At 42.3% G+C, this 15,936-nt stretch overlaps 1 protein-coding gene across 1 annotated transcript in view; it reads right to left on the reverse strand.

The window, feature by feature from the left end:
• LOC122805677 (glycogen phosphorylase, muscle form) overlaps positions 1-15,936 on the reverse strand; it is a 761,024-nt gene that overhangs the window by 390,353 nt on the left and 354,735 nt on the right. Inside the window, exon 10 of the mRNA XM_044076012.1 lies at positions 3,990-4,136. Within this exon, the coding sequence (XP_043931947.1) occupies positions 3,990-4,136 (147 nt within the window). The remainder of the gene's footprint in view (positions 1-3,989; positions 4,137-15,936) is intronic.

Genomic DNA, 15,936 nt, shown 5'->3' on the forward strand with positions numbered 1-15,936 from the left:
GTCACTGCCTTACCTATTTTTGGCATTCAAAAAGAAAAGCAACTGAGTATGCTTCCTGAAGGATTTAGTTCTATGAATGTAAAAATGAAGTTGTCTATGAACATCAAGCAAGTATAAAGTGTATTCTCCTTTGTTCTGATATTGAAGAAAGAAAACTGGAAGATTAATTGACTGATTAATGCTTGTCTCTTTAGCCACCTTGAATAAAAAGGAAGGATTCGTATGTAGGTTAACTCTATCTTTATGAAAAACTTAAGTATGTAAATTTTGCGGAAAGAGCTTGCAGCTCAGACACTCTCCTGGTTGAGATAATCACTACTAGGAAAACAGCTTTCCAGGAAAGGAATTTGAGATCTACAGTAGCTGAAGGTTCAAAAGGAGGATGGGCCAAGGCTTGCAAAATTACATTAAGATCCCAAGGGGGTGTGGGGTCCTTGACTGGAGGCTGCAGCAAAAAAATGCCTCTAAGAAAAGCCTTACATAACTTAGAAGGGGCTACAAACACTGTGTAAAAACCAAAATGGAAGTTGGAAATGGCAGCAAGCTGTACCTTGACTGTAGAATGACAAACACCTTTCTTGAAAAAAATAATCCAGAAAGTCTAGAACTACTGAAATTAGTGCTGTAAAAGGATTTATCTAATTCTGTTCCACCCAAAGGGAGAATCTTTTCCACTTACTTTTGTAAATTTTGCAAGTGGAAGCCCTATGTGATGAAATCAAAATGTCTTGGACTGGAGAAGACAGCCTGGGGTTCTAGCCATCATTGGAACTGGAGAAGCCATGTGGTTAATTTCAGGGCCTGAATGTTGGGATGTGGATGCCCAGATGGATTAGACACTAGATCTGGACTCGGATCCAACTTCAAGCAAACTTCACTTTCTGCAAACCAGACAAGACCAAAGAAAGGTGAACCAGGTTTGTCAAGGCCAAAAGGCAGCAATGAGGATCACTTTGCTTCGCAACTAGAGAGCTTTCTGTAGGAAACTGGGAATCAAGGAAAGAGGGGGGAAAGGCGTATAGTAGACCAGAGTGTCCATGGGGGACTGTTCCTGAGGAGAGATCAAGGCAAAATAGTTGCTCCATTTGTTGATGGTGGGATGCAATGAGGTCGCAGCAAGGATAACCCCATTTCTGGATGACTGCATCTGCCATGGACTGGTTCAGGGACAAGTCGTGAAGCATCAGCAGCACTGTTGAGTCTGTCAGCTAGGATGTTGGATTCCCCCGGAATGTGCAGTGCTAGTAGAAAGCGGTTGGAAGAAAATCCCCCCACTGCCAAACCCTCATCACTTCTCGACAAAGGGGATAAGACCTGGTCCCTCCCTGTTTGTTGAGGTACCAAACCACTGACATAATGTCTGTCTGGATAGCAACAGTCCCCCGAGGAAAAAAGCTGTCTAGTTCTTGCAACACTAGAAGAACCACTCTCATCTCGAGAACACCGGTATGCAACTTGGTCTCTTGGGGCGTCCAAGTGCCTTGGACCATCCAGCCTAGACAACGTCCCTCCCACGCGAACTACTGCAGTCCTGACTTGTGGGATTTTCTGCCATAAAAGCCCTTGGTAGAGAAAAAAATCCCCCTCTTCCAAGAGACGGCGAATGCCCTGACCAGCATCAGTATTCTCAGGTATATAGGGAGCCAGCCGACGTCAAGATTTCAGTTTTTTATTGCCACCTAAGCAAGTGAAGGGACAAACAGGGGTCCCCTTGGCTTGAGAGGAAACTTGTACCAGTCTACCTTGTTGGCTAAGGGGCAGGAGGGAGGGAAAGAAGACTGCAACAGTGAGGAAAGACTGCAACAGTGAATACACTCGAACATCTACATTTAAGGTAAGTGTACACAACTGTACTATGTTCTTAATGTTTCACTGTTGCAGTCCTGACTTGTGGGATGACTCCCATAGCTGAAAAGGAGGGTAGAAGGTAGATTACGAGAGGACAGGATGCCCTGCACAATGGCAGTGGAGATCCCTGCTCTGGACCTGGAAATGGTTGAAAAGTGGAAGTGTTTGGTGTAGGCATGCACAGATGACCAGGCAGCAGCTTCCAGAATGCCCTTGGTAGGGACTTCTTTCAGAAAGGCAACAGAGGTAGCAAAAGCCCTAGTAGAGCGAGTCAGGGCAGCTTTAGATGGCTTCTTGCCATGATAGCAGTAACAAAATGAGATAGAGTGAGTAATCCATTTGGAGATAGCTTGTTTGGAAATTGGTTTTCCTTCAAAACTGGTGGCAAAGGCCACAAAGAGTTGGTCTGGTTTTCTCAAAGTCTTAGTTCTATCAAGACAGCAATGGAGCTGCCAATGTACATCCAAGGAGTGAAGAATTCTTTCCCCAGTTCTGGGGATTAGGAAAGAAGGTAGGCAGGTGTATGGATTGATTCAAAGATGCATGTGTCACCACCTTGGCCATAAAGGAAGGGTTACTCCTGAGGGAAAAACTGTCTGGATGGAAGATGAGGAAGGGTCCCCACGCCATGAGAGCCTGCAGCTCAGAGACTCTTCTAACAGAAGTTATGCCAGCAAAAACGCAGCTTTGCAAATTAGAAACTGAATTAGCAGAAGCTGCAGAGATTGGGAGATGAGAAGCATTATGAGGGCTATGGGAGAACTTTTTTTTGTAGACACAGGAGAGTCAAAGGTACGCGGCAAATCCTTATCAGTCCTGTTGGTGAAGTGAAGAGACTATCATGAAGGACACCCAAGGCAAGATTCATGAACATCTACAGTAAGTGTACACTGCTCTGAGTGAATAGACAACACAAGCATAATTCACTGCTTTCTAATTTTAGTTTTCATACTAATTTTCTTGCAGTTTTAAATATCAAGGGGGATTCATAAAGGTTACCACAAAGTGCAGACTACGTGTACACTTAATTGTGACCTTTGAGTGACTAGAAAGCACAAGTAATGTGGTAGGGATGTTCTTGAATACAGAACATGTACACTTAGTGTAGGCATTAGTGATGCTGGCCTCTAGTTTATAAAATGGTTACGATTTGGGGGATTAGCTGTTTCAATAATATGTGCTTCTGATCGTGTTTTTGTGAACTCTTCTCAATGGATCACTGATGAGATTTTACATTTTTTTTTTAACTACATTACCTTTTTCTTCAGTTTTATATTAAGATTCTATAAAATTTTATAATATTTTATTATTAACTTGTAGCCTTATTAACTTACTTTTTACCATTCCTATGTTTGATTTGTATAATTTCTAAGGTCAGCGTGCTTAAATAAGACTGAGCTTGAACTGCCATGAAAAGTGGTTCGCAGAATCATCCCCAATTTACATCAAATTCATCACAGAAACGATAAGATTGTTTCTCACCAATAAAAACATTCTTCAACTCTGCAGGAAACCTGAACTGTAGCAGATGATACTTCCAAAAAAGATATCAGAATCTACTCAGCCTTATCAAGGCTACTACCTATAAAAGGTACCTGCATGCTTTGAAAGCACATTAGTCATATTAACACCAATATAAGTTTTTTTTTTTTTTTTTACAGCAGACAGGAGTTAATTAAAACCCACATAAAGTGACTGCACATAAGAAAAGTCTCGATGAAAATGAAACCTAAGAAAATTACACAGAAATAGACAACAGCTCCTGGCATATTTTCATAACATGGCATAAACACAGGCATACAACATTGTGGATGAAAAACATAAAACCCAGGATTGCAAAAAATACTTTTAAAATTCCACATACTGTTTTAAAATGCCATCTATATTCACATCTGTGCATCAAATCAGTGACGCTATACAGAAGTAAGACCATGGCTTTTAGTTCTTAAAAGAAACATTAATTTGACAGATCACATTAGTATGCATGCCAATAGCAGCCTGTTCCTTCATCCCAAATGTATTCATTACACGGCACGCAAAAACATTTCCCCAACGTGTGGCACTGGCTGCAACTACAATGATATGTTTATATGCCTCTACAGACTGCAAGTTCAAAAAGTATTAGCATAAGCACCACATACATCAATGTGTCGTTGATTGATTTCATAGATAATCTCCAGATGACGAGGAAGTAGTGACTCGAACAAATGGACAGGCCAGCGTTCTAGGGCCTCTGGCAGGACTGTGTGATTTGTGTAGGCACAGGTCCGTACTGTTATATCCCAAGCCTAAAAAGGAAAAATGTGCCAAGATAAGAACCTCAAATTGAAATAAATAAATACACTATATATATATATATATATATATATATATATATATATATATATATATATATATACACACACATACACACACACACACATACATATTCACAGAAAATACAATTGTATCACATTCAGGCAGGTCTTCATTTTAAGCATTTTCTATGAAATTCAACAGGTTAATTCTTGGACTTAATTCAGCTACACAATTAATGTTGCATCTCTGTAACATATCAACAATAGAACTAATACAACAAAAGCAGCAATGCAAGCAACCTCCATCCCTCAACACAACCCAAATAACACATAGCCCACAGACTCAGTGTGCCATTCAACCAAAGCCAATAAGGCAAAACAATGTACCCAACACACTAGTCATAGGTGACTGTATAGTCAGGCACACTGATGTCCCACTCACCAGGCCAAACAAAGAGAAGGTTTCTGTCAGCTGCCTGTCAGGTGCCAGGATCCGCCACATAACCCACGCACTTAGGTCACTCCACAACAAGTACAAATATTACTCTGTCATTGTCCATGTTGGTGTGAATGACCTGAGATGTACCTCCCTGGACTACATGAAAAGAGACATGGAAGAGCTCTCCGATCTTGGAGCCCAGCCTTGAGTGGCATTCTGCCATCGCCCAGAATGATACCGCAGTACAAGGACAAAATGATTGACTTCCACAATTGGCTAAGCTTCTGGTGTCATTCTAAGGGGATCCAGTATCTGTCTGCTTGGGATGACATGGTCGACAGACCACAATGCTTTGCCATAGATGGCCTGCACCTGTCACCCCTGGGATTCCGGATACTGGCTAAGGCCCTAGCTGCCCCTATAGTGCCTTTTTTAGGCAAGGTTCAAATAACACATTCACCACCATAACAGGAACAGGCAAGCAAAAACTGAGGGTAATGCTACTCAATGCTAGAAGTCTAAATCTCAAAAATGCACTCACTCAAGGCACTCCTTAAAATGGAGAACATCGATATCTGTGCAGTGACTGAGATCTGGTTCAAGGCTCCAGACAGCATCCCTGCACTACCAGGCTATAACTCATACCACCCTTTTCGGCCATGTAACCTGGACCGAAACACCAAAGGCAGAGGTGTGTCCATATTCATTAAGGTTATCCACACCTCCAGGCTAGTTGCTCAGCATAATGCATCCGAGGTTATACAAGTGCAACTAACTCTGCGCAAAACTGCAATCCAAATTGTAGCTTGCTACAGATTCCCTACCGTGCCCCAAAATTCTCATTCCTCTTTTCTTGATGTACTGGAAAATATCAGTGTTCAACCAAACACCCTAATAATGGGCAACTTCAACTACCCCACCACTAACTGGGAAATCTACTTGTGTACCAACTCCTTAGCTCAACGCTTTCTGGAATTAATAAACTTTAATGCCCTGGATCAACTTATCCACACCCGCACCAGGGGCAACAATATCCTAGAACTAGTCATTACCAACATGAGTGACCGGTGGTCCACACCTGAAGTCAACTCCTCGTTGGTCCGATCTGACCATAAGCTAATCACCCTTGATATCCACATCCCACCCCCATTAAGGAAACCATGGTAAAAAATTTCTCCAAAGCCAACTTCATGCTCCTTAAGACCGAAGTGGTGAACTTCATGACACCCATGCAGATGGACAATACAGTTACAACTGCTGAATCCTACACAAATGCACTCTATAAGCACTTACACAAGTGCATGGATCATGCTACCCCAAAGAGAACCAAGACGCTATCCTCCAAAAAAAGGAAGCCAATCTGGTGGCCCCCTGCCATAAACAAACTGTACAACAGAAGGAAGAAACTGTTGCAAAAGAGAGTAAAATCCCATGAGTGGAGGAGCTCCCTGGTCAGCCTCAGTAAGAAGCTGAGATTCCTTATAAGATCCTCCAAAGCCAGTGGCGAAAACAAAATCACCACTAATTCTAAGGACAACCACAAAGCATTCTATAGCTATGTCAAAAATCTTGATGGCAACACCTAGATCTGCTCTGAGTTACAGCACAATGGCATGAAAATTACAGAACCAACTGATAATTGCCAACATCCTGGCAGATAGGTTCAGTGCTAACTTTACCCCCCCCCCCGCCCTCACCCCCTAAAGGGCCCATATCTATACAGGAAGAATGCAGAGTCCCTGTAATCACAACTACGCAGGTAAAAGCTGCACTCTCTAAAACCAAAAACACAGCATCCATGGGACCGGACAACAACATCCCAGGCAGCGTTTTACACAAACTTCAGAATGAACTGGCTCCCCACTTGAGCACCATGTTCAATAATAGCCTTGCATCAGGCTTTGTGCCCACTGAATGGCGTACAGCAACAGTTATCCCACTCCACAAAGGACCTATTAGCCTGACGAGCCTGGTCTGCAAGGCCATGGAACGTATCATCATGGAACTCGGAAACAAAGACATTGGTAACCTCCAAACTCTGGATCCCACCCAGTTCCGGTTTGTGAAAGGCAGATCATGCCTCCTGAACCTGATAGACTTCTTTGAGGCAATCACCAAAGCTGTAGATGAGGATAAGGTGGCTCACACAGCCTATCTCGACCTCGTCAAGGCTTTCGACACCATCCCCCATTCTGGAATTATAATTCCTTTCCTCTGCGCAAAACTGCAATCCAAATTGTAGCTTGCTACAGATTCCCTAAACTCACTAAACTAGGTATAAATCCCTACGTCACAAGATTGGCTGCCATCTGGCTCACTGACAGAACCTACACTGTAAAAGCTGCAGACCCCAAATCTGACCTCAAAGCAGTGACAAGTGGAGAACCACAGGTTTCCATCCTGGGACCTCCTCTGTCTGGTATCTACTTCTCTGAAGTACAGGCTAACACAGAAGGCCTCTGGCTAACGACGTTCGCAGATGACTGCAAACTAGGAGCCATAGTCAAGCCCCCAATGATGTGGGCATCCTACAGAAGGGCCTCGCTGAGTCACATGCCTGGTTTCAGAGCCATGGCCTCAAGCTCAATGCCAAAACGTGCAGTGTCATCCCCTTTGGTAAAAACTCTTTACCCATGAACTACCACATAGGCAGCAATCTACTTAACACTGAATGTGTGATAAGAGACCTTGGGACCCAGGTGGACAGTAGTCTCTCCTTTGATGGTCACATTGCCACAGTAGTCAGGAAGTCCTTTTACGTAGCACACCTCATCATAAAAGGGTTCTCATCCAGGAAAAAAAAGGTCATTGTTTCTCTCTACTTAATACTCATTAGACCCATTATAGAGTACAACGCCCCTTTTGGAATGTACCTCACAAGACATCTGCAGCAGCTGGAAAGGCCACAGAAGTACCTCACAAAGACGATTACTGGCCTCAAACAAATGCCCTACACTGACCGCCTCAAAAAACTCCAGCTTTACTCCGTAGCATATCGCCTACTCCGAGGTGATCTCTGCCTAACATATAAAGCTATGTCAAACCCAGAGCTGTTGGACATGCTACACCTAAAGAAATCCCAATTCCTCCGAGCTACACACTCTAGGGACCTAAACCTTGTCACCACAATAAACAGGACATGCTGGAGGGATAGATTCCTGTCCCACAGACTTCCCATACTCTGGAACAGGCTACCCATCTATGTCAAGCAAAGTTCTTCATTAGCACTCCAAGAAATATCTTGATGAGTGGATGGGAAATAGGAAATGCTCCCCGGGGATCACTTGTGTGTCTGCTCGACAGTGGCACAGGAAAATAACTTTCTTGGGTGACGTAAGCCAGGGAACCTTGTTGGCTAGGCTTACGTAGGTCCTTGGGCAGATAGCCTAGTACCTACCTATGAACCTATAATTTCTTTAACCTCCCATGAAGGTGGTAAATGCATTGTGAAATGCAATTCTACTGGAAATATCAAACTTATCTTACAGGAATCAAAACAGCACTGCAAAACATTATACCATTTCATTTCTAAGTACCTACTAAAATGCAGCTAGTGCTAGCAGTTTTCTTTTGCATACAGCCATGAGACCATAAACATAAAGCAGGCCTGGGAAAATTCCAGAAAATATTTGATTATGGCTGTGATGTCAGACAATCACCAGCAGATGGCACTAGAGAGTTAGTGTTCTGCTGAAATCGAAGTCTTTGCTTTTAAAAGCTGCTACAGCTCATAACAGGTTATGTGCCAAATTATGTCTTTTCACATCCGCAATATTTGCAGCATCAAAGTCATGCAAAGCTGTGAACAGGTGCAGAGTTGATCAAGTACAGTTCCTTCTAGTTTAGAAAAAAAAAATCACAACTTTGAAATGAATATAAATGCATAATACGTATGCTCAGAGGACATTTCTAAGCATACTTTAGTTGCCTTTGATTTGAACCCAAGCCTTTCGAGTGGAGACTTAATTCTTGCTAACACAAGAAAATAATAGAAGAAAGGTGACAAATCAGAGTAAATTCTATTCTGCACAGGTGTAACATTTTACATATGAAACACTACGAAACAACATATTACAATATTACAGAAGGCCACCCAAAAGGCAATTGATTGATTCCATAATAAACTGGCCACTTTGTACTTCATAACAAGTAGTTAAGACAGGAAAACACAAAAACAAAAGAACTCAAAATGAAGTTTAAATGTAAGGAAATGGAACATGTAGTAGAGGCTTATCAAAAACATCAGTGTGTGCTGTGAACACATCTGTGAGGCATTACTTTGAGAGTCCTGCAATAGGTCCTGTACCAAGCAGACAACAAGAAACTACTCATGCTTGGAGACCCCGATGGACATTAATGCCCAAAGAAGCTCTGCTCCTTGAATGCAAATTCATATTACAGTACTTACTAAATGTAGGCACCAGTGACAAGCCACAGTACAACTGGCAGCAGTGAATGCTTTTATCTCTTGCACACATCTCCACACCAATGTCCTCCAAACTTCCAGATAAGAAGCCTGGCAGCCTGTTAAAGATGAAAAGTAATGCAGTCAGCCAGTTGCAGACTGCATCTGGTTCTGATTCAGTTATTTACTAAAGTAACAGATACTTTTTTCGCTCTTTTTGTCCCACTGAATGTCCATCATCCAGCTATTGGCCATTCACTTATCACATAGAGGGGCCATCATTAAGACAGCTAACAACGGTAGTTCACAGGTTTTAGTTTTTAAAAGCCCCAATTCCCTGTGTGCACTCAAATAAGCAGCCAAAGGGCAACATTCAAAGAACTGACTGCACTTGTCATCCCTCACTTCTGCAACAGTCACTGCTAGCATGCCAAGTCACCCCCTTCCCTGAAGCACAGAAAGAGGTTTCCCCAGTCTCCCCCAGAGAAACTACAGTTCCCTATGTGCTCCCTGCATGCCAGTAACCATCGGTAAGGAGAGGCGAAGCGAGCAGGCAACATCACACTTCTCCCTCCCTGTTCCAGTGCTGTTGCAACAAATCAAAGCCTGGGTACCATACCTCTATGCCACAGAGCCAGGCAAACTACTACCTTTTGCAGAAATCCTTCAAGCTCCAAATGGAGAAAGTACAGCTGTTACAGAACTTATGTCCCAGTGATCACTGATGCAGTAATTCCTGATATGGGTTGTCACTGCTGATGTCCAGCCACAGTACTACCGCTTTACCTTCTTGAGGTTTTACGTCTGACAAGTGACCTCAGCTCATAAGCAGAGGGGTATTTAGATGGACATATGCGTATGTATCTTGGAGCATATCCAAGCCGGCAGCCTGAAGACTACTGAAAGAGGGGGGACAGGTCAGCTTGGAGAGGTGCAGCTCAAATAAGCAAGTACACTTCGCCATTTCCATGCAGCAGAGTAGAGGTTAAAGCAGAAGGGAAGAAAAAGAAGTCTGAAGTAAGCAAGAAAAGAGGGAAAATAGGGTGGGAAAGAATACAGCAACAGTGATCAGTAAGACATCTACTGTTATGGCAAGTTCTTACATAGTAGAAAAAGAATGAACTAATGGTGCTGAGTAACCAAAACATAAAATATCCAAAAACAAAACAGCACCAAAGCACAGCTATCACCATAAAAACACAGCTTTAATAAATAAAAACAGGGTAAGCGCTTTCACACATGAAATGTGCTTCTTCAGACAATGTTTTCAAATAACAGTTAAATATCATCAATGGCATTAAACATTCAAATCATCCAATAGAAAAGCACATTCAATTAAAAAATTAAAGAGACCCCTCGCTTTTAAAACTGGCTAAATGGAAACTTTCCCATTGATGCCAGGAAATCTATCTGCTTGCATCCTGATTATCCAGGATAATTCACGCTCCTCAGTATAATTCCTGAAATCTCCACCTCGGGTATCATAACCTACCATCTCAATCACTCTAAACCCAAAGACATGACCTTTCCCTTGTTCTGCATAATGTTTGGCTAGAGCATCCAATCTATGTATACAATATGTATGTTCCCTCGTCCTTTCTAAAATAGACCTGTTAGTCTTGCCTATATAAAAACAATTACAGGCCCTGCACTTAGCCAAATAAATAAGGTTCCTAGAACAACAATCTGCAGAAACATTAAATCGAAAAACCTGATCTGTAACTGGATGGGTAAAATCAACATATGGATCAATAACTCTATATTTTTAATTGAATGTGCTTTGGTGTTGTTTTGTTTTTGGATATTTCAAGTTTTTACATAATGTCCTGACTGAAATTACTGTTGCAGTATTCCTAACATATAGTTAATTCCCAGAGTTGAAGTAGGTAGACAGAAGGCTGGTTGGCTAATGAGCATATGAGCTGTCTAGCAGTCCAGACAGGACAAACCTATCAAAAGCAGCCCTGGACCTGGATAAAGCATTGATTTTGGCGTATTTGGTAAAGGTGCATACAGAGGGGAAAGTAGCAGTTTCCAAGATAGACCTGGCTTCTACTCCCTTGTGAAAGGACCTTGAGGAAGCCACTGCCTAGTGGAATGAGCACTTTGGGCAGAAAGGCAAGGGCTTACCATACTGCGAATAGCAGAAGGAGATGGTCTCAGTGATTCAAGTTCCAACAGTTTATTTGCAGACTGACTAGCCCAACTTAGGGCTCACAAAAAATACAACAACTGGTCAATTTTCCTGAAGAATTTAGTTTTGTCCAGATAAAATCTCAACCATCTAAGAATGTCCAGAACGCATGGATAGCCTGATTGAGGGACAACTCATTCACTACCTTAGGCATGACAGATGGATTAGCCACGAGTGTCATCCTGTCCTTGTGGAAACTAAAAGGTGGAATAGCTGTGAGAGCATGCAACTCAAACTCTCTGAATAGAGGCGAAAGCCAAGTGTAGAATAGCTTTCCAAATGCAGAATTTTAAAGTGGCAGAAGATGCTGCTTCAAATGGAGACAATGTACACAAAACTGAGAACCCAGGGAGCAGATGGGTTACCTTGGTGGGTTAAGATGCAGAACTTCCCTCAGAAAAAGCTTGACCTTCACTCTGACCATAAGCAGGGGGTTGAGAGGCAGGCAGACATTGATGGCTGACTGGTGAGGTTTGATAAGAGTACAAGCCAGAATACAGTAATTCGCAAAGACATTGTAGGGCAGCAGAGACCTGTATGTGGGTTCTGACTGTGGTAGCTGCACCAATAAGAAAATCTTTGCTGTGCAAGACTTTCAAGTAGTGGTTTTTCTGGCTTCCTGTAGGGCTTAAACAACCTCCTCAGAGAATAGCTGCCTTTTGAGGGCTTAAAATCCTATCATCCACAGTTAGGCTGAGTATGGAAAGATTTCAATGCAGAAACAATTTTGTTGTGTGATCAGGTCCAGTTGTAGAAGTATTTTCCTATGTCAGGTGAAATAGCAAAGGAAACCAATGTTGTCTCAGCCAGAAGGGGTCCAGTAAAAGCAGCTGTGGTGCTTCCTTCAGTGCCTTTAGAAGAAGCTTTGTAAGCAGAGGTAGCGGATGGAAGGCATAGTGGAGCTCACCTATCCACTGAAAGAAGAAGTCATTGGTCCTCCAGGCTAAGGGACAAGGTTCCCCGGTGCAGAACTGGGGGAGCTGAGGTCTGTCCAAGGTATGCTCCACTGAAGAGTGACTGCCTGGAAGAATTGTCTGTTTAGGGTCCATTTGTGGGGGTCCTCCAAGGATCGGCTTGGGGAGTCTATTAGTAAACTGTCCTGTGATGGAATGCAGGTGGCAGTGAGAGTGATGTCTTTCTGCATAGCTAAGTCCCATGCCTCCTGTGCTAACCTGCCCTATTGGCAAGACCTGCTGCCTCCCTGTTTATGTACCACATAACTATGGTATTGTTAAGAGTATGTTAAGAGTGGTCTGGGGTTTCACAGGTGGGAGAAGGTCTACAGGGCTTGCAAAAGAGTCCGTGTTTCCTTCAGACTGTTGTGTTCCTTCAGGAGCTATGGTTGTCTGGGCCCTGTTCTCAGTCTGATCCCGTCCATGCCTCCCATATCCGGTGTGATCCTGTCTGTGATCCTGTCCTTGCCCCCCTCATATCCTACGTGATCCTGCCCATGGCCTCCATGCCCGATATGATCCTGTCCGTGCCCCCCCCCATGCCTGGTCTGATCCTGTCCATGCTCCCCATGCCTGGTCTGATCCTGTCCGTGCCCCCCCATGCCCGGTGTAATCTTGTCCGAATCCCACATGCCCTGTGTGATCCTGTCCAAGCCCCACATGCCTGGTCTGATCCTGTCCGTGCCCCCTCATACCTGGTCTGATCCTGTCTGTGCCCCCCCATACCTGGTCTGATCCTGTCTGTGCCCCCCCCCCATGCCCGGGGTGAATCTGTCCATGCCACCCCATATCCAGTGTGATCCTGTCCATGCCCCCATGCCTCATAAGAGACATGTGTGTGAATTTCTAGAAGAGGGGGGTCCAAATGGAAGAACTTAACCGAGATTACCCCATTCCTTACACAAAAGTAGCTCCTTTTTGAGACAAGGGAGGGGGGGAGAAGGGTGTCCAAGGGGTAGGAGTGTTGGGATCACACAGATTTCAGATAACACTGGATTATACTCATATGAAGTCTAGCTAAGGGGAGCACAGGAATGGTGGCTGACAAGAAACACAAAGTTATTAATATCTTCCTTGTGTGTTGCACAGGAGAGCTCTAGGAAGTTGGACAGACTGTGAACTTTCTTCTGAGGGAGGAAGGCATGCATTTTCTGTGTGTCCAGTCTGCAATGCAGGAAAATCAGGCCTTGTGTAGTAATTGTGGGATTTTTTTTTTTTTTTTTTGTAGTCGATTGTGAAACGGAGTTTGAGAGTAAAATCTAGATGCTGAAGAAGGACCCCTGGGAAGAAAGCTTGAAGCAACACATCATCCAGGTAGGGAAAAATATGAATTTTCTGGGTGAGGCAGAATGCCACCACTGGTGTTAAGATATTTTATGAACACCCCTGGTGCTGTGGAAAATCCAAAAGGCAAAGTAGTAAACTGGAAGTGTGACAATGTAAACCACCAACGACCAGCAAAAAACGATAGTGAACACGCAATGATGAAGAAATAATGATTATTCATTTATAATTCCTCCAAATCCAGACCGGTTTCGGCTATTCAGCCTTTTTCAATGAATACAATAGAGTTTTTTTGAATGAAATGTAGCAGCCTGCATTTATACTAGTCTCTAATTACCTGGAAGCAATATTACAGCACCACCCAGTGGCTGGAGTAACAAAGTGCATATTCCTTTTTGATTAAAGCATATGACCAGTGACATAAAAATGCCAGAGGTGTAGATATTAAGTCATATTTTTAAAGATAAAAATCAAAGCTCTGGAAGTAAGCCATTATATAAACATACATATTACAAGGAAATAGACCAATACCATAGTCAATATTTGTGAATGCATATCATAGTATAAAAAAGCAGAAAATATATACCACTAGTATATATATAAATTTTGAAGGGTGATAACCACAAGTTCAAAAGGACTAAATAATAATGAACCAAGTACTGATCATATAATATATTACAAAATAAGGCCAAAAGAATATAGTGGCCTCATTCTCAGCTATATTATAGATTCTAATAAATTGAAGTAATATGCTTGTAGATAATACAAGTTCAACATTGTAATTGTACAATACTCAATGTTTAACACCATCATACCAGATACGAATACCAAACCATACATATACATATTCGTATCCTGAACAATTTTTTACCATGCTTGATAGAGTATAATATGAGCGTTGGTAGGCCTAACCACCACTGAATTGTTCGCACTGATTCTTGATCTATATAAATGTTTGTTGTAGTAACCATGATTATGAAATCCTCCAGTGTACTGTGAAACTCACAGATGGTCATTCAGACCTGGGGGGAATAAACATCCAAGGTTGGTTATCCAATATTGTTCCTTGTGGTTTAAAATGGTGTGCCAACCCTGTTGGTTGTTCCTATCTCCCTGAATTTTGTCAATGATCATGAACATAAACTGGGCATTGGGATGTTGTATCGTGTGTCTGTATAAAGCATTTGTTTCTTTTTTGTTCCTCATGTCACTACGATGTTCTGTCATCCTTATTCTAAGAGACCTAGAGGTTTGACCAACATAGAAAGCTTTACATTGGCAGGTAGCTAAGTAAATAACCCATGTACTGCTGCAATTACCAAACACCTGGTTTTAAATACTCGATTGGTGCTGGCACTGGTGAATTCTTTTAGTGTACTACTTGTAAACAGGAGCAGCAGTGACCACATGGAAAAGTACCAATTAGTTTATCACCACTGATAGTGGTCTGATGATATATCGCACCTCCCCCTTCTCTGTTTTTGTAATGTGAAAATAGCCCTCCCAAATTCTTGCCTCTTCTGTATGACATCTGACATTGAGGGCCTAGTATTGACCTTAAAGTGTCATTAGCCAAAAGAATTTCCAGTTGCAATTAAGTATATCCCTGACAATAGGTTGGTTCCTGCCATATGTGGTGACACATCTCAAGATAGAATCCTGATGAGCATGCTCTGATTTTTTGTATTGTAACAATGTTCTCCTGTCTATGGTTTTGCTCCATGAACTAGCTTGATATATATCTATGTCTCTATATCCTCTGTCCTAAAATCTATGGTATAAGTCTAATCTGGCATGTTCAAATTCATCATGAGATGAACAAATGCGTCTAGGGATGTTGTGGATGGTGTGGTTCGGGTGCATACTGGAGGCGTGTAACAAGGTATTGTATTGAGGGTATTTTCTAAATGTTTTGGTACTTAGAGTGTCATCTGCGTTACGGTAAACAGTAACATCCAAAAAATCTATGGTACTCCTGTTACATGTAACCGTAAACTCAATACCCCAAATGTTACCATTCAGGTACTCCATGAATTCCTTTAGATATGCTTCATCCGTCTTCCACACCATCCAGCAATCATCCAAATATCGTCGCCAGATATCGATTTCTACCATGTAAATATTGTGTGATTTGTCATATATCATACATTCTTCAAAATAGGCCATGAATAAGTCAGCATAAATGGGTGCAAAGGAAGCTCCCATTGCTGTCCCTTATAGCTGCCAAAAGCATTCTCCATGGAAATAAAAGACATTTTTGTTTAATACATGTTCCGCCATGCAGACAAGTAAGGTGTTGAAGCCCGGATGATATAAGTTTGTTCTCTCAAAGTATTGCAGGGATTGTAATCCCGCCCAGTGTGACAAGCCAGAAAAAAAAACTGAAGAGTTTCCTAAAAGAAGGATAATAGTTATGTACAAGTAGGCATCCTTCAGATCTAGAGAAACTAGAACTGCCTGGGGTAGAACTAAAGGCAAAAGAGTGAGAAGAGAGAGCATTTTGAAGGTAGGTGCTT

This window comes from Protopterus annectens, chromosome 6.part1, assembly GCF_019279795.1.
Source record: "Protopterus annectens isolate FY-2018-M chromosome 6.part1, PAN1.0, whole genome shotgun sequence".
NCBI lineage: Eukaryota > Metazoa > Chordata > Ceratodontiformes > Protopteridae > Protopterus > Protopterus annectens.